General features: G+C 41.7%; 1 protein-coding gene and 1 long non-coding RNA gene across 10 annotated transcripts in view; both read right to left on the reverse strand.

Moving 5' to 3' along the window:
• Window positions 1–23,329, reverse strand: part of LOC120726439 (RNA-binding motif, single-stranded-interacting protein 3-like) — a 289,992-nt gene that overhangs the window by 145,889 nt on the left and 120,774 nt on the right. For 7 of the 9 annotated variants that reach the window (XM_040020028.1, XM_040020031.1, XM_040020027.1 and 4 more), the window contains 2 exons: window positions 18,272–18,429; window positions 1,888–1,946 (listed from right to left, as the gene is read on the reverse strand). In XM_040020028.1, the coding sequence (XP_039875962.1) occupies window positions 1,888–1,946; window positions 18,272–18,429 (217 nt within the window). The remainder of the gene's footprint in view (window positions 1–1,887; window positions 1,947–18,271; window positions 18,430–23,329) is intronic. The other 2 variants (XM_040020026.1, XM_040020034.1) reach the window with 1 other exon arrangement.
• Window positions 21,631–23,329, reverse strand: part of LOC120726440 — a 32,691-nt gene continuing 30,992 nt past the window's right edge. Inside the window, exons 2-3 of the long non-coding RNA XR_005694322.1 lie at window positions 22,402–22,408; window positions 21,631–21,641 (exon numbers count right to left, since the gene is read on the reverse strand). This is a non-coding gene — a long non-coding RNA (uncharacterized LOC120726440). The remainder of the gene's footprint in view (window positions 21,642–22,401; window positions 22,409–23,329) is intronic.

A 23,329-nucleotide genomic window follows, 5' to 3' on the forward strand; every position in this document is an offset into this window, starting at 1 on the left:
AGTATTTGATCAAAGAAAATCAAAGAGAACTGCTGCACTCCAAAAAATAAAAATAAAAATAGTTATGCATTTTGCCATTCTGTCCCATCCCATTTTCTTAAACGCTTGTCCAAGTCAGGGTTATGGAGAGGTTAGAGCTGTCACAGGTGAGGTGCACCATCAACAGGTTGCCAGCAGGGCATCTTATGGGTTTAGATTTTCCATTGAACATAAAAGAAATAAGTAAATGACAGTATCAATAAATAAATATGTAATAAAATAAATTATATTTTAAAAAATACATTTGTAATTATAAATATCTATGTATTTAAAAAGTACCACTTTTAATACTATAACAGACGTATCTTTTATCCTCTCTGCAACGTTATAAGGTCTTGGTGTTCAAGTGCACTAAGATCATGCACGTTGTAATTTGACATAGAGATATATATAAAACAGTTACTGGGAGAGATGCCCAGGCAGAAATGGGAAGCAAAAAACGGCAAAAATCCTGTTTTTGTGCAGCTTTGCCTCACCTCAATTTGCCTTTCAAACACTAAAGAACTGTAAATTTCTCTTCAAGGTTACTAAGCCCTTCATCCTCAAACTCTTCTTCGTCACCACTTTTCTGTATCCATCTACCTCTCTGTGACTGGGTGTAGACCAGGACCATCCTTTCCACTCATAAAATAAGTCTGCTTATATTTGCTTTTTGGCATCTCAGCAGTCCTGCATTCCAGGAAGGTGAGTTATGGGAAATGCTGTCTCCCACAAAACACAGTCCTAAGCTGGGATGATTTTTTTTTTTTTTTTTTTTTTTTAAAGTGTTGTACATAACCCAGGTCAGCCGGACACGGACAACACTAAACATCTAATTTCTTTTATTCGTTACCCAGGAAGATTCAAAGATGTTTGTCTCACCTCTTTTTATACCTCTCACTGTCCCCTCTAATCCACTCTGTTCTGTGTCCTGTGACCTGTAGATATATCCTTGCTACTAACAGGCATCCAAGTGTTGTCTTTAATGGCCAGGCGAACTCACAAAAAGGACCTGCCAAGATAATCAGCCTTTTTTCCCTATCCTCTAAAAGGCAAAGGTTCTTTTCCTCAACATTTTGACCCAGAGCATGCCCAGCAGGATATACTCATGTGTGTAGCAGGGTTAAGAAGGCAGCTTCACCTTGAAAGGCCACACTTCAGAGCCCGGGAAACCACAAAAAGCAATTAAAAGTATTGATGGAACTTCAATAGCTCTTAAACAGTGCTGCCAGACACCTCGGGGCAAGTAGCACACTAATCTTTTTTTTTTCCCTTTCCCCTCCCTCATCCCTCTATATTCTCTTCTCTTTCACAATTTCTTCACTTAAGACTTCACTGGTCTTCATCATTAAAAAATTGATTCCTCAAAAAGTATTTTCAGCCTTGTAAGGCAGCTGACCAAGGTTCTAAGAAGATGAGTTTGACAAAGATAATAACTGAAGTTTATCTAATCTTTGCTTGCTTGTTAGCCCTCTAATTGGCTGCATATGTTCAAGCATGTAATTGTGTGTAGTATGTGTGCCCCAGAAACAATTTCAAATGAGCCAGTAATGTCATTATTTCATGTGCATTACTGCGCGGATACTAATGGAAACACCCTTTCCAAATGATTGTCATCCGTACGACAAAGCAGGAAATCGAGGAAGAGATAGGGAAAGGCTAAGAGTGTGGCTCCCTGGCTCCCAGCGCCTCCAAGAGCAAGATGTTTACCTAGATCCTTTTTCTCACCAGATCACTGATTTACCGTGTGCACCTTTCTCGGCCGATGTCTGAAATTTACAAAAAGGTTTGGACTGCGGCTCCTGTGACAGGACACCCACAGAGTGACAGTCAATGCACTTAAACAAGGCACAAAAACTAGACACTTACCTTTGCACTGGTTAGTGTTCTTATCCAGAATGGCCTTGGTTGACACTATTTTCCCATACCTGTAAAGACAGAGAAATCTAATTTAGCGTTTTACACTCGTAATGTCCGACCAGGACCTTCGCCTGGTCGGACAGTTCATTTGGATTACCAACCTGTGGTTAATATATTTGCCTTATTTTCTATACTTTGCCATTTAGTTACACCGAGCAATTTGCAAAGTCACAGAAATGTCAAAAGCCACTGGGAAGAGAAATCACTTGAGGTTAATAAAATTATGTGTATGGCTGACTTGGAATGAATGGGCAGCCCTTTGGCATTTCAGAGAGTCACTGAACATTATAAAAGGTCTAAAAGCATGCAAGTGCAATAAACGGTCCTAAAGGTTGCTCTTTTGGTGTAAAGTAAAATTCATGTGTTGCTAATGAATTTATTTGAAATCTAAAAACTATAAAGCGAACACATTTAAATCAAAGGTGACTCACAGGAATAATGATACGTCTTAATGAGCTTTAGAGGAGCTGGTAGGGTGATATGATGTAACCTTCAGACAAAGACAGTGCAGTGCAGTAGCCCCTCCTGCTTCTGTTCTTTATGTTAAGCTAACTGTCTGTTGACTCTGGCTTCAGAGTGAATGAACATACACCACTGGGCCCCTCAGAGCAGCTCTACCGAATACGTTACAATAAAAAAAAAAAATTGTAGGGAAAATTGGCAGCAATTGTCATAACAATTCGGGTCTTTTGGTGTATCTATCGTCTCAGATCTCCCTTTCAGAAAGAAAGTACCCAAGAAAATACCCAAATTTTACCGCTATGTTTGTAAATGAGTGAATAAATTCTAGACTCCCCGTATTCTGGCAGATTCTGTAACTGGAATTTGTGATATAACTTATTCATACAAAATATAAAACGTGTATGATGCTGGAGCCTATTTGGACCTGTGAAAATCCAATACAAAAGTTGAAATTGCCAGAGGAGCAGGACTGCATAAAGACACCTACGGTATGCTTATAAGCTTACATGTCACTGATGCAGCTCCACGCAAAAGCAAAAATATATTGTATTTCTTTATTCCACGGGTCTATATGCAAAGTGGCTTGCAAGGAATTTTTTGACTGACCTTCCTGACTGACAGACAGCAAGATCTTCTATCTGCTTGTCTCAGCTAAAACTGCAATATGCTGCACCGTGAGCTGCTCTCTAAGTACACTGTGTGCACTAATGTACATGCAGAGATATACTACATGCATGCATGCGTGCATGTGTGCTGATATGTAAGTGGGAACAATTCCCTGTATGTCAAAAGCACATCACAAAGACTACAACAAAGGACAAAAAACAGCCACCCTCAACGCTGCATCTGTGCACACACACTTGCATCTGGGCACACACACTTACATACACTCACACATATTCTGTAGGAAAGAAGCAGTGGTGCATCCCGGCCCATATTTCACCAGCAGGGGATAATTGTGCCATTTCTCAACGAGTGGCGGAGACTCTATTTATTGCATGCTGCGGTGGGATGGGTGGTGGATATGAACTGATGAGCTCCGAGAGGAAAACTACCAGCTCGCACACACTAATACAGATACCACACGAGTACACCCATACACACATACACGCATACAAACACACAGAGCGACAGCACTCACCAATCAGTGGATTGTCTCTCTTCAGCAGATAAACAGGCCATTTTAGCCATAGGGATTCATAATCTACTGCAACAGAGTGGGACTAAGGTGCAGCGTTTGATCATACCGAGACACTCTCAAGCATAAGCACACAAGATGAACATGGAACAAGGAGTTTTCACTTGATTAGTGAATGTGGAGAGCTGGGGCAAGTGCCTTCAGCATTCTCTGAGCTACAAAGCTGTAAGTAATTTTGTAGCACATTAAAGATACAAATTTAGATTTGATTATTAAGTATTGATAAAGGAAGTAGGTGGGAATTACCTTTGTGTTCTACTAATACATTTCAAGTCATTTGAATCGTTTGACCGCAAACATCTTCAAAATTAAAAAAAGCCTAACTTTTAACTAAACTAGAACATTAAATAAGCATTCAAGACGCAGCATGTCAATAACCACATAATCAGTTGAGGCAATGTGTCAAAATTTCCCAGCTACCCTCAGTCAGTTTAGCACCTGCTGAAGGCGGGGGTAACACGTGCTGAAATAATAAGGATGTAAAACTACATGGAGAGCTTTAGTCTAGTTCTCAAATATGAATTATTGGTTTTCTTTACAGCTTTAGTTAATATTAAATCGTAACTAGTCACTAAAGACATCTTAACTGTAATTTAGTCACTGCCCTTTGCGAAAGGAATATTTCAGCGGAATAAGAACGTGTCTAACACCAGCTGCCAGGTCCTATTGCTGTTTCTACTATTTTACAGGTGATTTTTTTTTTTGACTGAATTAACACTAAAGGAGCAAAACTTAAACCCCCAAAATAAAAAACAGGCGATGGACTCGGCTAGTCACTGAGAGCCTATTACTCGCCCAGCCTTACCAGTGATTATATTCATTCTTACGTCATAGTACTGATTTTGTGCTGATTTACCGCCAAACACTACAGTATATGAAAGGGATTGTTATTTGTTTATGTGCACTTAGGTGTCTGCCCTCCTTCAGTACTTGCGTGAAGATTTTTGTATGCTTTCAGTCTGGGAAGCAGTTAAAAAGCTCTGTGCTTTTGGCACAAATTGGGGGAAAGTTCTCATTAAAACTTTGTTTGGACTCTGGGGAAGCAGGAGACAGTAGCTTTCCAATGCCAACTCATCACTGCTTGCCTCATTAAATGTTAAAGATGCCTCATCAATGGATCCTATCCGCGGTCCAAATACACGCCACAAAGATACTGCAGGGAGATGAAAAGGCAAGAAGGAAGGAGCAAGCTTCAGGCCCATAATGGAAACATATTGGAAATGGATGAAGAATGTGATCAGTATGGTCATATATGTGTCGTATGTGTGTGGGGCTGTGGATGACCCTGCTGGAGGCTCCTTCGCCTCTCTGCCAGGCAAGCCTGGGGAGGCTTTGATGTGACAGAGGCAGTCCCTGTGAGGCGCAGGTTTAACACTGTGATGCTGCGGCCGGGATGCAGAGCCTGTCTCCACTAATCCTATTTCAATCACTCTTCCAGCCTCTTATCTCTGACTCTGCTGGCCTTCGGCCCTCCCCCCCTCCTTACAAATCTTCTTCTCTTACTTGTTCTCTTTCTGTCTTAATGTCTCTCTACCATCTACCATTTCTCTTTCCTGTACTGTATCCTTATTTCTCTCCTTTTGTCTCTCTTCGCCCTCCTTCTTCCTAATAGAAATACAATGGCAATCATTCTGATGCAACATCGGATCAACCCCAAGAAAAAGAGACACCAGAAATAAAACTGCCTATAAAACAAAGGCTTTACGAGCTATTTTAGGCTGATGAAAATGTACAAATTGTGGTTGATGTAAAACATGTCATTCGTTTGACAGCTGTCTAGGCACTGGAAATGTGATAAAATTGAAGCTGAGCTACATTTTTTTTTTAGAGGGCAGCTGCATGTGCATGAGACATCCCAGAACGGCATTTCTTTCTTTCTTCTCGCTCTTGCTGGATGAAAGGATCCAGGCATATTCCATTTCCGTCATCAGAGCTGAGAAAGTGAAGTGTCTCTTTGCTGTACGTGGGCAGGCAGAGAGCTGCCCAGAACCACAACACGTCAGTGTGGTACGTACAAAAGCACAGGAAAGGAACGGGTGGATGGACCACCCAAGTGTTGTGCTTAGACCTTGCCCTCTGCCTCTTGACACACTTTACAAAGTGACTGTGTGTTTGCACGATTACACAACACAGCACTGCCTTGAATAGCAGGTAGGTGAAACCTGAACTTGGATGTGGGACAACCTCCTCACATCTGCACTCCCAGAAGGTCTTTATGCCAATGCTTGGTGAGTTGTGAGTATGCGAGTATCCTGTGCAAATGAAGGCTACTATAACGGCATATGATAGCCCATCTGTGCATGCATATGAAGACTTGAACATATGCACTACTTGTGTATACTGGGCGGCACTGTTTGATCAAGAACAAAGGAAAAGTAGCAAAAAAAAAAAAATTGGAAAAGCAAGGAGTAAAATCAGCTGAAAATTGTATAAAAGCAGCAAAACTCTTTTTTTAGGCTTGTTCAGCACCTTTGGAGAACCTGTGTAGGGACTTGGGGCAGGTGCAAAGGCACACTATGGAGAATAGTAACTGTATTTTATCATCTCTGCAGGCCTTTATACAATTAATTAGAATATAGATACTCTAGCTGAAAAAAATATGAGCAGTGAGGGTTCTTCCCATGTAAAACCAGATGCAGGAGACACCCACTATCCAGATTTACTGTTTCCTCTGAGCAGTAAATATTACCCCGAGGGTTTCCTTAACCTTAAAAAGCACACTGTCTTATTAAATATGTGTAATGATTATGCCATATTAGTACCCTTGTGAGTTGCACACAGCAGCATTTGAGTACATTAACTCCACTAATTTCCAGCAACAGGGAACAATCAGCTGACTGAACAGCCATATTTTTAAGGATGAGTCCCGCCATAGTAAATTTTAGCAGCTGTGAATTTGGCTTGACGAACATCTGCTTAAAGTTGAACAGCAAAGTATAACACAACACAAGTAGAAGGATGGATACTACAAAAAAAGCAGTTTTCTCCGTCTTATTTTGTTCTTTTTCCAGTAATCAGTAAGAATATATGGACATACTGTATTGTGAAATTACACCTATTTGAGAAAAACAACATTACATATAGTTTTATATTTTATTTTGTTAAGTCTTTGATGGTAATTCAAAAGACAGGTGTCACTGCGGCAGACGCACAGAGAGGGCAGAATGGGAGAAAAAAGATGGGAAAGAAGCGCGCCTTCTTTATAGTCTTACATCAAAGATAAAAAAGAAAAACAGGATGTAAGAAAGAACCAAACACAAAGAGGATGACAGATGAAAACGGGAAATCTTGGGCAAAGATCACATGCGAGCACTTAAGCCTTCGAGAACACGAGTCATTAAAAGACGAGAGAAAATAGTACGTACACTCACCGGCCACTTTGTTAGGTACACTTGCTCAGCTGCTCAATAATGCAAATATCTTATAAGCCAATCACATGGCAGCAACTCTATGCTTTTAGGCTCAACAAAATTGATCTCTTGGTCCCTGATCTGCTGGGAGAGTCAGGTGGTAGGGTCAGAAGCTGGTGTAAAGAACATGAAAGCATGGATCCATCCTACCCGGTCACTGACAATCACTACAATTCTCATGCTGTAATCAAGCACTATGCAGCATCTGCCCTTGACCGTCCCCTTGTAGCAGCTTAAGTGTCCCACAGCTCACACATCTCCAGCTCAGAGTTTAGGCCTCCTGTTTATGCTGCAAAATGTGGCAAAGAGTTTGAATGTCAGTTGTAAACTAAGGGATGTTGTAAGCTTAGAAAAGAGAAGTTTCCAGAAGAAAGAACATTAAGAGAGCATGTAGACGGCTAATCGTTCATTTAAACATTCAAGGATGATAAAAATAAAGACATGAACAAGTAAAAAGAAAACATTCAGACACTCAGAATTAGACATTAGAGAAAGGACACACAAATAATAAAGATCCAGTGAGAAGGGAAAAGGTAACTCTCTCATGACTCATAATGCTGTTAAGCCCTAACACTAGTGAAATGACATCAGTGACTTCTCATAATCCCTGAAGTAAATGGAAACGCATGAAAACCGTGACCAATGCAAAGTGAGTGCAATGTTGAGCTTCAACACTCTTCTTTTTTTTTTTTTGCCTTAAGCAGATACAATGTGCATTTTACCCTCTCCATCTATACAGTATAACATTGATTCAATACGCTTATTAAATGAAAACAATGTCAAAAAAATCATTCAGAAAAACAAAGACTACAAAATTTAAACATCAAAACACTGCGCTGGCAAGGATGAGAAGCGATAAATCAAAAAAGCTTCAACAAATTGGATAATTCCTCTTCTGGCTTCAGCAGTCAATCTTTTTCTTGGCAGAGTCACTTAATTTTTTTTTTTTTTTTTTTTAGGTGCCGGGATTCCCCAGAGTTTTGTTGGCGGGTTTGCAGTAAACTGGCGAATGTTTCCTACCGAACCCTTAACAGCTCTAAATGCAGGAAGGATGTTGGAATGGAAGGTAATCTGGCTGTTTGTAGTGTTTTTTCTTTGCTTTTTTTCTCCTGCTTCTACAAATGTCACATTCTTTGGGCAATAACAAACTGGCAGTAGTACACAACATCTAACAATCAGGCATCATAAGGTAATAGAACTTCATAATTTGTTAGACGAAAAACAACATAATGATAAAGTCCATTCATTTTCAACAGAACGGAGCTAAAGTGTTTGGCCAGCGTATGTCATCATACCCATCTGCTGAAGTTGGCTGTGGTCACTGGCTGTCATCAACCATTGTGATTTAACTTTTTTGCCCATTTCTGTTACTGATGGGATTTTATTTTTTAATGAACTGGCAAGTCTAAAATGGATGACAAGTTGATTAGAAACATTCAAACTTACTCACCTCCCTCAATAATAAGAATGGATTATAGCTGCAAGCAGAAATGAAGCTGCCGGGCGCCAGTGAGGTAATTTATAAAGGAAAAGGAGGTAATTTAAAAGTTTTAGCATATGTTCAGAATTCATTGTTACAGAGTTAAATTTAAAACAATTCATTTTCACATTAAGGGATGTTCAATAAAGGAATGTTTTAAAATTCAGATCAGCTCGTAGAGGTTCCACTGGGAAAATTGTTCCCACAATTTACTCTGTGTCATTTTGGATGAGACTGGATCAGCGTGCTGAATTGAATCCAGCAGCATTCCATTTATGTCTTGCTGTGCAACTTTCTCATGAATAATCATTCCCCTACCTTTTTTCTAATATTAAATTGACATAAATTTCAAAATTTTGCAAAAAATTATATATTTCAGGATAAATGGAATTCATTTACCAGCCTTTGATACTTATTAATTCTACCTGCTGTTCTTTGCAAAAGTAATTCACATAGATTTGATTTATAACGGCAGGAAGAGGAATAAAAGAATAAGTTCTTTGAATTTTAAAAAATATTGTATAAGCGCTTTTAAAGTTGCATGTAAAGTGTGAAAGTTTTTGCTCAGGGGACACACTTTTAGTAAAAAGAAAAAAAAAAGAAGATATTTAGGACTGTAGTTGAGTATGCCAGTGCAAAACTTTGGTATAAAGCCAGTGGTTAAGAGTGCCAAACAAAAAATAACTTGATGTATTCTGAAGGGTTGTTCCACGGTTATAAAACACTTGATTGTGATGAACTGGTAGCACATCATAGTGTAATCTTGGATTCATAAATGTAGGTTAAGCTAAAGGCAAGGCAGTCAACCACCTCTGGACATCAAACACTTTAGTTAAGACAAGTTACTTCTGCCAAGGAGGTTATACAGGGAGTGCAGAATTATTAGGCAAGTTGTATTTTTGAGGAATAATTTTATTATTGAACAACAACCATGTTCTCAATGAACCCAAAAAACTCATTAATATCAAAGCTGAATGTTTTTGGAAGTAGTTTTTAGTTTGTTTTTAGTTTTAGTTATTTTAGGGGGATATCTGTGTGTGCAGGTGACTATTACTGTGCATAATTATTAGGCAACTTAACAAAAAACAAATATATACCCATTTCAATTATTTATTTTTACCATCCATCCATCCATCCATCCATCTTCATCCGCTTATCGGGGGACCTCTCTCTCCCCAGCCCACCTCCTCCAGCTTATCCGGGGAATTACCAAGGCGTTCCCAGGCCAGCCGAGAGATATATCTCTCCAGCGTGTCCTGGCGTCTTCCCCGGGGCCCTCCCTCCCGGTGGACATGCCTGGAACACCTCACCCAGGAGGCGCCCCAGGGCATTGGGCATCCTTGTAAGATGCCCGAACCAACCTAAGCTGTCTCCTTTCGATTGGAGCAGCAGCTGCTCTACTCTGCGGCCCCTCCAGGATGGCCGAACTTCTCACCTATCTCTAAGGGATAGGCCAGCACACCTCGAGAAAGCTCATTTCTGCCGCTTGTATCCGCGACTCGTTCTTTCGGTCACTACCCACAGTTATATTTTACCAGTGAAACCATAATAACATCTCCACATTCCACAAAATACATTTTCTGACAGTTCAAAAACAAAACAAAAACAAATCAGCGACCAATATAGCCACCTTCTTTTGCAAGGACCACTCAAAAGCCTGACCATCCATGGATTCTGTCAGTGTTTTGATCTGTTCACCATCAACATTGCGTGCAGCAGCAACCACAGCCTCCCAGACACTGTTCAGAGAGGTGTACTGTTTTCCCTCCTTGTAAATCTCAAATTTGATGATGGACTACAGGTTCTCAATGGGGTTCAGATCAGGTGAACAAGGAGGCCATGTCATTAGTTTTTCTTCTTTTATACCCTTTCTTGCCAGCCACGCTGTGGAGTACTTGGATGCGTGTGATGGAGCATTGTCCTGCATGAAAATCATGTTTTTCTTGAAGGATGCAGACTTCTTCCTGTACCACTGCTTGAAGAAGGTGTCTTCCAGAAGCTGGCAGTAGGACTGGGAGTTGAGCTTGACTCCATCCTCAACCCGAAAAGGCCCCACAAGCTCATCTTTGATGATACCAGCCCAAACCAGTACTCCACCTCCACCTTGCTGGCGTCTGAGTCGGACTGGAGCTCTCTGCCCTTTACCAATCCAGCCACGGGCCCATCCATCTGGCCCATCAAGACTCACTCTCATTTCATCAGTCCATAAAACCTTAGAAAAATCAGTCTTGAGATATTTCTTGGCCCAGTCTTGACGCTTCAGCTTGTGTGTCTTGTTCAGTGGTGGTCGTCTTTCAGCCTTTCTTACCTTGGCCATGTCTCTGAGTATTGCACACCTTGTGCTTTTGGGCACTCCAGTGATGTTGCAGCTCTGAAATATGGCCAAACTGGTGGCAAGTGGCATCTTGGCAGCTGCACGCTTGACTTTTCTCAGTTCATGGGCAGTTATTTTGCGCCTTGGTTTTTCCACACGCTTCTTGCGACCCTGTTGACTATTTTGAATGAAACGCTTGATTGTTCGATGATCACGCTTCAGAAGCTTTGCAATTTTGAGACTGCTGCATCCCTCTGCAAGATATCTCACTATTTTTGACTTTTCTGAGCCTGTCAAGTCCTTCTTTTGACTCATTTTGCCAAAGGAAAGGACGTTGCCTAATAATTATGCACACCTGATATAGGGTGTTGATGTCATTAGACCACACCCCTTCTCATTACAGAGATGCACATCACCTAATATGCTTAATTGGTAGTAGGCTTTCGAGCCTATACAGCTTGGAGTAAGACAACATGCATGAAGAGGATGATGTGGACAAAATACTCATTTGCCTAATAATTCTGCACTCCCTGTATTTTTGGCAGCGTTTGGGTGTGTGCATGCATATCATCTTTCTGTCTGCAAAGTTCTTATACAAAGAAGTTTTGAATAAATTCTGATGAAACTTTGTAGGGGTGTTGAATGGGGTCACATTAACAATCCATTAAAATACATTTAAACTACAGCCACATAATTAAAACATTATTATTTAGAACAAAGAAAACAAAATACTATTCCCTAACAAGAAAATACTGCTGAGAGAGTTGCCTTGGCAGGGGTTTGACTATCAAGATGTTTTTTCATATTTTATTCATGTACACTCTTTTTTGTTTAAATTAAAGAAACAAAAGGTCAATTAGCAAACTTTTTTTTGAGGGGGGTAGCTGTGGACAGAGCTACTCTACTGATTACCGTTGTTTATGACTTTTATGCAAACGTAACTGAAGTATTGAAAAATATGTATTCTCCAAATGGTTGGCGAGTGCTTGCCGCCCCACTTCTATCCTGTTTTAAATACTGCTCAGCATGTCGTTGGCAAGTGTTTGCAGAGGAGTAAATTTAACCTCCATAATTAAAATATACATTTAAGTATCATATTAAACTTCTAATTTAACTCTTTGGCAAGTGCCCTGTTCAGTTGAATGCACTCTTCAAAGCCTGAGAGTTAAAAATACTGGAGCAGAAAGAATGTGCACCAAAAACCAGATGCACAAATCCAGATCTGAGCCTGGGAAAATCAAAAAACAAGCAGGTAGTTTGTGTTGACTGACAGTGTGCATCAAGAACAGACAAGGGCAACAGTAAGTAGCAACAGGAGGCATTAACCTGAGTGTTGCTAGTTACCATTTCTCCCTCTCTCCAGCTCTCTCACACACACACACGTACGCTGGCCTTCTTCAGAGCCAGCCTTGCAGAATTGCCTGTGTTTGTTTGGAAGTGTCCAACCTGTCAAACCCACATGCCGTGCACTGCTGTCTGACACGCACAAATGAACACATCTCATCTGTGCTGGTGCGGCTTCTGCTTTCTAGATATTGCTTCAAAAGGAAAGTCAGCAGAGTGAAAAGGAGAAAAGAAAGAGGTAGGACGAAGCAGAGTCCAGAGATCTCAGGTTTTGTCCCTTACGTCAATCAGTCTTTTTGTACAACTGACCCTGTTGCTGCTTCTGCTGGAGCTTAAAAACTCTCTCGCCCTGTACAGCTGGATTCAGATAAAAGGCAATGCAGCGTGTGGAGACGGGCAATGGCTACACTGTTGCTGTGGTTGCTGGTATACTTAAACTGAAGTGAAGTGCAGCTAGAGAAAACCAGACATTTTTTGAGAAGGCATTTTCTGTTAACCTAAATGCATCTGAATCTAAAGTCTTACTAAAACGCTATTTAAGAAAATAACTCTGCTGAAAGTGTCAGCTGTTGTGTAAAACTGGAAGAGGAGATCTTTTCAGCTTCTAAATAGGCAAACAGTCTATGTGTCATGTATACAGTAATGGGAGTATAAATAATTCAAAAATACAGCCTAAGGCCAAATCAACTTCTCTGCTCGCCCTCGCTCTAAAATTGATGTTCAGGAAGGAAGGAGGTGTAGTATTTTAGCCAGTTTGGCTTGGCCAGTAAAATGATTGTGTCACTTGTGCCGGAGCAGAGAAGTGGAGGGTTTAACATGATAAAGAGATGTTAGCAAGCGAACGAGAATGAAAGGGAAAAGAAGTTGGAGAGGCGGAATAGAGTGTTACAGAGAGAAAGAGGAAGAGAGACAGAAAAAGTGGGTGTGAAGGATTCTAGTTCCAAGAATAGCAGATGCTTCTACTCAATTTGAAGCTGTAGGTGTAGGAGTAGTTTAGGCATTCCTGTGGTTGTGTCACTGCTTTTCAGAGGTTAAACATCACTATCTCTTTGTACCCTGAGTGACGCACACCCTGACCCTGCAGAAAGACGAGAGGATGGTGTGCTGGGGGCAAAGACAGAGCAGAAGAGGGGCAGGAGTTGAGGCAGGTGGATAGGTGGAAAAGTGAAAAGAGACACTTACAATTCAAGGGGGAAAAATGAATTAAGAAGACAGACTATTAAGGAGACAGATACAAATATAGACATTTTAGAGTCCATAAAACCTAGTGACAACATACCTTGAAATGCTATCCATGTTGTTTGATGCTTGAGTTTCTTTTTGTAATGCAAATTCCTGCTACTCATTGGCCTAATATAAAAAAACAAGATATTATCTGCCAGTGTTTTTCTCTGGCTTAAATGCAGATGTACTGCGGGTGACGTGATGGTAAATTTGAGACTTTGAAGCTGGACTGCAGAGCCCTTGGTCACACTTATTCTCCCCTCTGTCAGTTTTTTGAAATGGAGCCATGGGACAGGCAAGCTCTGATGGCTAAGCAGCTAATGTCAACACTGGACCTCAGAGAGTCATTTTGGATAATGTGGCACTGAGTGCCTGAGTCTCTGCTCCATAAAAAACAGGTGGTCCCAGGGTCACCCCTCCCTTCTCTCCCCCTCACCTCCTGTGCTTAGCATATCTCATGCCTCTCTCCCTCCATTTCCCCTCTCTAGGTCTCCCTCCACCATTCCCTCAGCACACACGAGAAAGGTTATTTGAGCAATTGGTGGTGATTAGCTCTTGATTTGGCTGACTATTTGTGAGATCAGGCCAGTCCACGGATGCGAAACCCACTGCAACTGAGGGCACAGCTGTTCGGCCAGGACTGAAATTGAGTGAGGAGAACCGAAATGAGAAATAGGGGAAGAAAAGGGGACAAGAAACAAGGAAAAACAGTTTTCAAGGGTTTGGCTGGCAGGTAAAATACCTCCAGTTTTCTACTTGTTATTCCAGGTGTAGAACCTCATGAAGAAATTCCTTTCTTTCAGCTACCTCCTTCCTCTATTTCTAATCATCGCCCGGGGTGGAGAGCACAAACAAGAAAAATGTGGATGCTGGTTAAACGGGTTTACCCCAAAGTGATTTGGGGGGGTATGCGCTTGCTTTGTTGGTTGGGTTGGTTGGTATTGGGCTTATGGTTGGCCTACTGCCTCAACATTGGTGGCTAGGCCAAAGAATTTTTCTCACAATAACAGCTATTCCTTCTCTGAGTTTCTTCATCCATCTATCCATCCACTCTGCTAGCCAGGCAAAAAAAAAGGAAGGCCTCTCACTATCAGAGTGTTCAGCCAACAAATCCCCACTTCGCTCCTTTGGCCTCTTCCCTACACCCATATATTAGGCTGACGGCTGTGGAGGACCCAACACCGAGCCAGCTGAATAAAACAGATTAGGCACCCACCCGAATCTAACAGCATGTAACTCCAACCGTTGTGCGAACTTTGGTATTCTTACTCCCAGGAACAAAAAAGGTTGAACGAGGTAGCTGAACGAAAAGAAATGTTGGCTTTAGCATCTGCAATAACTGCATCCTCAGTTGTTTTTAACTGTATACTTGTGTCTCTGCAATTTCAGTCTTGGTTTTTAGAGTACGTAGAGCTGAGGGGAGAACAAGGAAACCATATCATATCTGTAACCGTCTCTAATCATCTGCATAAACACAATGGTGAGTACAGTCACCATTTGAATGCCAGTATTACCAAAACAGAACTACAAATGGCACCAACAACGATCCAATGCTGTCACTATATAGAGAAAGCATGCCACTGCTGCTGAATGCCCAAACCCTCATTTTGCACACTATAGGTTTTTACTGCATAGATAACAGTCATTCTGCAATATTGTAATTCACAGTGTTGTCTTCAAAGATAGAGATATGTCTTTAAATCAGCAATCAGTAAATTAAACACTTTGGAAATATGAATATTATATGACTCTATATATTTGTGCAAATCACAAAATTAAATCCCTCTGTGTTTTTGCATTTTAAATGAGAACATAATTTTGGGAGAGAGAACTTGATGAAGGTTACTGGCTCTCAAAGACAGGATCTTGGTAATAAAATATTAGAGTTCACAAGAACGGGGTAAAAAACCACAAGGCATTTATTTTTCTGGCATCTCTCAGGCGCATTCAGCAGCCTCCAATCAGCAGCTACGATATGGCTCGGTGTCAAGAATGCATCACTTTGGCGGCAGCGTGTTTGCTTCTGAGCTAGATGTGAACCAGGGTGGGAAGAGCTGCTTTGTGTGTGACGCTACAAACGCCGACCTAAAAATCATCTTTGACCCGTCTCACTTCCAGCACTCACGAGGGTCGATACAGGATGCCGTGTACACACATAAGAGCACGACAGTTAGGCCGGCTAACATGACTGAAAGTCACCCACAGTTTACTCTCCTAAACGTACAGTGCCAAATTTAGCGAGCATTTATGTTTAACACAGAGGCTCCCCGGGAGAGCTGATGGGGCCGACGGCCAGGAAAGGAGGTGTTTTGTGCTGAAGGGGGACTGGGCATGTGGGGGGGAATAAAACCTGAGGGGAACCCAGGGTGCCGCAGACTGCAGAAGAGTCGCATGACCTTTTCTACAATGCTGCCACCCGCCTGCCACTGAAACACAGTCTGGCTAATTAAAGTTTCAGTGGCATTGAATTTTCACTGGCACAGCACACCCCGGGCAACCTTGGGGGCTTCTAGGCAGGCGATACACAAAGTGTGAAAGACGGTAGATGTAAGAAAAGAGGCAGAAGGTAGCAGAGTAAATGCATTTAAAGAGAGGACAGCCACTAGAGGACAGCACGGCAGATCCGAGCTGTAACAAAAAGTCAGTGGATTTTCATAACACAGTGGAGAAAAGCTATATATTAGAATGCAAATCTACATTCACAAACATGCACGCTCCCTGGGTATTTTACATAAGCTCCGACATGGTTTGCCCTTCCAAACAGTTATGCTCAAAATATTCAAGATCACATGGAATTAGAAATGAAATTGAAACTGTCCAACTCTGTACAACTGGGTGAATGCAAGAGCTAAAGCAGGAGATATCCAATGTCAAAATGCTGAGTGCTTTTCCAAATCTTATCGGGCCGCCTCTCAGCCTAATGGAATCTCGATGGGTCAGTTTCAAGAATAAATGCATGACTTATGACATGGCTGCTGGGAAGATTACCAAACACACTGGACAGCATGTTCCTTTCTCCAAAGGATCATTGAATAATTGGCCAAGTTTGACCAGGACATTTCTGAAAATATGTCCAAGAAAAGGTTATGCAACCAGACAGACTCGCTCATGGCCTGTATTTCACAATCTGCCGGCCTTGTCTCCATTAATGATCTTGACCCCCTTTTCACCATTTCAGAAGTGAAAAGGGTTTAATGAAGCTGAACAAAGCTGCTTGTGTGTGTCTATGTGTGTGTGTGTGTGTCTGTGACTGTGTGAGACACAGAGAAAAAGAAAGCCCGTGTGGCTGTGTGTTACAGCTTGATGAGGTCTTGGTCTGTGATTCCTTGGGGAGGTGGTCCAATCTAGGCTTTATTAGGCCTTATTGAGCTGTGTGCAAGCAGGTGTGTGTGTCTGTGTGTTTCCTCTATCAAGAACATTTGGCAGAGCTTTATGAGTACCTTTGTGTGTGTGTGTGTGTGTGTGTGTGTGTGTGTGTGTGTGACACCAAAAGACACCGAGTTGGTTGCAGTTTAATGGGGTGTGCATGGACCCGATTTCAAGCCTGTAATTTTCTTCTTAGAGGTGATTTTTTTTGGTTTGATTGCATCATTTGTGTACACAGGCACAGCTATGCTTATCAACCAGCTATGCTTGGGTCTAAGCATGTGTCATCCTGTGAAAAAAGACACTGTTTGCTGTATGTAGAATACAGATCGGATTTATTGCTACATGACAAATAATCGAGTTGTGGCCTGCATTCTACCTTGAATATCTCACAATATTTTTTTCAAATACATCGAGAAACATAGATACGGAATCTTTATTAGGTCCTTGAAAGCACAGACGCCATGCATATTTTTTTCATTAAAAAGAGGAAACAGACATTTTTTTAATCTAGTTAAACAGGTGAGTGATTATCCAGCAAACACAGTAAAAATTACCTGTATTCTAGGCGGGTTAACTATAACTGGTAGCTAGCCATTAGTACAATGTTCTAATGGTGTATGTCTGGGATTTGCAGCTAGTATAAATTCTCTTCAGGATACCTATACGTGTTTATGTTGTATTATATCTTTTTAAAAGATGACAGTTTCAACTGGGATATTGACAAAACTAAACGCACGCCGTGATTCACTAGCTTGTAGAATCATCTTTAGCAGTAATATCTTGAAGAAATCGTTTTCTGTTTAACATCATCAGATTCCCACGGTTGCTCATGTACAGCTCTCTTAAGGTCCAACCACAGCATTTCAATCAGGTTGAGGTCTGGACTTGGACCTCAAAGTCGGAGCCATTTTTAGCATTTTATTTTAGATTTGCTGCAGTGTTTGGGATCATTGTTCTGATGAATGATTAAATTTGGGACGAGATTTAGCTGTCAGACAAATGGCCTCGTATTTGAATCAAGAATATTTTGGTGTACAGAGGAGTTCATGGTCAACTCATGGCGCCCAGGTCCTGTAGTTACAGAACAACACCAAAGCATTATTTCTCAATCACTGTTCTTGACAGTTGGTGTGATGTTTTGATGCACCTAAATGCTCCAGACCAGCAAACTGCCAAAACTACTGCTCTTACAGAGGTGGCCGCTGCTGCTAAGCCTCTTAATTCCTATGGACACAGTAAATGTGTGCTTAGATTTCTTTGCAGGACTCCAACAAAATAAAAAAGACAAAAATCACCAGTTTGTACTGGGGTATGTTTTGTCTTTGTTTTGTTTTCATAAATGGCGCATATGGTAAAAAAAATCGAAGGATACATATGTGTATCTATAACGTACACCTGTTCTGATAAATGCTTGACAAGCACAGCGTGGCCAAGAGCGGCACACAATTATGTAAATGAAAGAAATATTTATACTATTGGCAAGAATTACAGTATAACCATTGTATTTAATGACGATCGTTCCCAGTACTCACGGTTGGCAGAGTTTGATGAGATCCTGGTCGGTGGTCCCAGGTGGCAGGCCTCGAATGTACAGGTTGGTCTTACTCAGCTGCTCCGCCCCTCCCTGGCTGCAGCTGTTGGTGCTGGGGCTGGGAGGAGCCATGGGATGAGGGGGTGGAGCATAGGGCTGCTGGAAAGAGAAGGTAAAGAGAAAGCAAGTCAATACAAGGTTTCATTTTAAGACGGCAGGCAGAGTCAAAGCATTTAAAGATTCTCAGAGCATGATTATGAACAAGAATATGGCAGCAAACGCGTATTTGCTTAAAGGAATGGGGAAGTGATGGCAACCTTAGTGGGGAATGTCTCTGTCAAAGCTTCTCTGGTTCTCATTTTAGCAGCTGGTATGGATTCGTATTCATGTTACTGTGTGTGAGTCCCTCTCTTTGAAACTTCTGGCCTCCCCAAAATTTATAAAGAAACTAAGAGAGTGACCTCCTGCATGTCATTATTAAAGAGAGATGGCAAAATGCATTTCAAGGTGTTCAGCTGTTGCCAGTAAAAACCAATGAATAAAAACAACCACACAGCAAAGTTTCTCTTTTTTCAGCAGGGGATTGTTTTTTTAAAAAATGCGTGTGTGATCATTGGTTGTTGGACTGAGGGTGGGCGACTGGAAAATTTTGACACATCATCCAGCCGTAATCCTACTGTTCTGATGTTTACAGCAGCTTTAAAAGACAATGAGAAGTGAGGTGTGAAAACATTTCTTAGACAGGAGCAGAAAATGTGTGAGAGAGAGTTCAAAATGTTTCATTTGAAGAAACAGCAGGCACTGCCAGCACAATGTCCCCGCAATCGCGAGACGAGACATTTTGGGGCAGCTGTGAAGCGGCGAGGAGAAGCGAGCAGGGTCACTACGAGATGAAAACCCAGGAGAACGCAAGTGAAAGTTTCAAGAAAGCAACCTTAGCCTCAAATAATAATACTGCGAGGAAAACATCTTCACGTAGAGAAATAAAAAGGTCTACACAATGACAGGAAAAGTGCTTCGCTTCTTTCAAACTTTTGTCACCTTCCTGCTTAATAAAGCAATAGATTATATCTGGTTTTGTAACTTTCTGGGCTTTTTGCGCATATGCAACTGGAGTCGAGGGGACAAACATTTCTTCATTTTGCATCTTAAATAAACATTTCACCAAGGTGACTCTCTGATATTAGAGTTCACGAGGCTCCTAGCAGCTTATGAACAGTTTTAAATGATGGCAACTTCCTGCTTTCTACTAATACCCTCAAAACCAATTTCATTACACTGCGAAACAATTTACACCTCAGAGGGTGTGAGATCCTGATGCAATAATCCAGTACAGCCTATTTTATAAGCATCTCAATATGAATGAAATTTTCAGTTTAATCTCCATCTCACAAAATGTATTCAAAATGTATTAGAATTATGATGCCCCAACCCCTCCATTTGTTTTTTTCTCCTTGCCTTTCCCATCTCCTGCTTTCCTTACGTGCTTGTTGTGCTGTTAGCATAGATTTATGGTATAGGAGTCAGGGCCCCCCGCTCACAGCCCATTTATATCTCTATTGCAGGGACACTGCACATAGTGACAGAGAGAGAGCCGGGGCCCTGCGGGCATGAACAGAGACACAGAGACAAAAAGCGAGGGAGAAACACTAAAAGAGAGCGAGGAAGGAAGTGAGACGGAAGAAGAGCGAAAGAAACCACACTGCAATAAAGTGAGTGAGTGATGAATGAAAGGGAGGAGAGAAAAATGGTCAGGGAACGAGGGGGACATGACTAAATACCACCACCAGCTCCAGTTAACCACGTTAACCCTTATCTTCCCTAGAGAGAAGCTCAAGACCTCATTCCATGCTGTAAAACCCCCCCACATATCCACGCACATACACCTACACGCACACAGACACACACACATTAGCCCTCCAATCTGCCCCTAAAGTTAGCAGTGACTGGCGGAGCATGGCTGATTTGATGTGCTATTTTAAGCGTGTGTGCCATGCCAGCGTGTCGCCTCCCACTCCTCAGACAAAGAGCCGGGGTCCCTGGAGCGTGAAGAGGGAGCCACGTCCATCAATAGACGGCCAATTACCACGCTGAGCTTAGTGGAACTGATGGGCAGCCACTCACTGTGCTGGACTCACCCACACTGTACACATGTCGGCCGTTGTGCATACGCTCACACTCACAGACACACCTATGCGCCACATGATAACACAGAAACAACCTTTTTCAGAACAGTCATTCATAGCGCGTTAATATTAAAGCTTTAATATTAAAGTGAAAACAACTACTGTTTTAGGTCTACGAATGATGACCATCAGAATGACTTTGTACATTTAGGGAGTCGACGTCCAAGTTGAAAGAAGTTTGAAATTTAAATCCAAGTTTCAAGCACACAGGTCCGATCACCACAGACACAAATTTCCCTAAACTTCCCCCAATCCCGCCCCCCACCTTGCCTTGCGCTGTTCTGGTAGCCTTGGTTGCATGGGCTTGAATGAAAAAAGCCAAACTAGTCTCCAGTCATTCAAGTTTCCACGCTGTGGCAGTATAGAAGAATCTTAATCTCTCGAGTGCCCTGTGGGACTTGTTTTTTCTCACTCAAATGCACAGCTGCAGTCCAAGCCTTGACTTTGAGGCTTTCACCTTAGGTCCCCCCCGTCCACTCGTTAGATTTTTCCCTTAGTCCGCTGCAGTTTAAAATACACACATGGTAATTACCACACTGTGTGACTCCAACAAATTCGCAGCACAAACGAGAGACACTAGACAGAACCTCTTTCAGCGTTCAGTGTTAATTAATAGCCCCTCTCTCGCTTTCTCAGGCTTTTTCTCCCCCCACTTCTTTGTTAGCCCCCATGGTGACACACACAGTCCTGACTGTCCTTCTCGGGCTCCAGGCTTGGCTTCCATGCTTACTCTTTGGAATTCATGTGTCCCGCCTTATCGATTTGCTTTCATTTTTCTTTTTAAGGTCAGAAGCTGAAATCTTACACAGTGAGGCATGGAGGGTCAAAACCAGTCTAATACTTACAGGGATGGGTTAAAAGGCAGCATGCAAAGGTATCCACTAGGAATCCCCTGGGATGAAGAACGCAGTCTGTCTATTTTTAAAAATACTTACTACTTTTATTTTATATCTGGAAGAATGTGGTAAAAGTTTAGATATGTTGGGTAAAAACAAAATGGAAAAAGCTCCGCGAGAGCTCCTCAAATCGAATCATTACTCAAGTAACTCCATCATTCTTCTATGAAGACGATCCTAATATCAGCTTGCTGTGCTGTGTAGGAACCATATATGTAATTTAAGTAGGATTTCTGTTTAATCTTGGGGCAGTATGTGAGCTTTTAAATGCAATGGATCCAAGACAATCCTGGACACAACTGGTTTTCTCTGCAGCACAGACACCCACACACACACACAGAGCACCAAATGTTTCAAACTCTTTGTTTTATATCCATTTCCCTCTTTGCTTCTGCTGGTCGCTGCACTAGAGGTTAATATTCAGGCTTGTTTTTCTTGCCGGACAGTTTCATGACTCCTGTTTACCCTTGGTCTGTCAGCCCGCCAGATCAGGCTTCTCAAATATATTAAATACTAGCCTCATGTGTCAGAATGATGAGGACTGAGTATAGCACTTGGCAAAGAGTAATTTACCAAAAAGGGGAGGGAACAGAAGACTCGCGGGAAAAAAAAAAGGATGGGAAAAATAAAAAAATAAAGCAAGGTAGAAAGAATTAGAGTGAAATAGAAGGGTGTGAGAAAACCGCTGGTTATGACACTTCAAAAACCTCCAGGTGGTAAATGAGAAAAACCTCCGTTCTGCCTCCTCCCTACCCAGCTGTGACATGCCGCTACAGAGGCTTACTTGGGATTTCAATTTGCTGCACTGTATTTTAGACAGGCAAAATGGTTTACACAGGCCCAATTTACCGAGCCAGTCGTGAAGGGGGGTTCACAGCCTCTGTGACACGCCAGGGAATGTTTATGAGTGTATTAAGTGAGGATGATAAATCTAGCCTACGTTACATAGGCTGAAGGCGCATGGCGTTGTGATGTATATTCACACACCCACACAAGGACAATGCATTTTTTCCCCTAAACCACAGCTATATGCTTTTTTTTAAAACCACTGCTAGACTTATAAAAGGCTTAAACCTGCTTTGGTCACTGCGTCACATGCATGTTTGTGTAGTGTTTAACAAAATTGTCCCACTGTGAGAGACGGTGAAAACCAGTGAGCTTACACAATGCTTAAATTCTGACTCAACTTCTTAAAATATTTTATAAAACTTTACCACTTTGTGAATTTACCAACCCATAAGGGAACACTTAATCTTTCACTTAATTTCTAAAATAAAAAAAATGAAGATAAATGGTTTTCAGTGGAGGGAATTAAGACAATAACTTTATAAAGTACAAGGTTAAATTAAATATGCACTTCAGATTTAAAGAATAAGGATTAAAACAGAACATTTACTTTTTTTTTTAATTGTGATGTAAAGTCTATGACAAGCTACCTTTTTAGATAGCACCTGGAATGCTGGCTGTCCCGATTTTAGAGGTGATTACGTGTTCAGATAAAGTGGCTTCTTACTTCTATCAAAAAAGTGTGAAAACCTTCTTTGTGACTACACATAGAGAACAGAGCAGAGGGCAGCCACAGCTGTAATTGGAATAAAAGCAGGCTTATGCCATCCCTGTCTTTCTCCCTTCCTCCCTGCACTCCGCAGGGCAGGGCTGTGACTGGAGGAGAGGAGGCTGCACACTAGCGTGGTAATTGGCCTTGATTTATAGGAGGCCAGAGCAGCCAGCGAGAGCTAGCTCAACACTGGCACTAGGCCAGACAAGGCCACGCTGTCAAAATCAGTAAACCAGCCTAACCCGGCCCAAAGCCCCCCATGGCCAAGACACCACTACTGGGAATCAGTCGTCACCATCCAAAGGGTGCGCACATGCGTATGTTCTTGTGTTATTGTCTATTTGATATTCTTTGGGTTTCTGTATTTGCTTGTGTTCAAAAAGTCACTCGAGTAACACACACACACACACACACACACA

This window comes from Simochromis diagramma, unplaced genomic scaffold, assembly GCF_900408965.1.
Source record: "Simochromis diagramma unplaced genomic scaffold, fSimDia1.1 OVJJ01000753.1, whole genome shotgun sequence".
Taxonomy (NCBI): domain Eukaryota; kingdom Metazoa; phylum Chordata; class Actinopteri; order Cichliformes; family Cichlidae; genus Simochromis; species Simochromis diagramma.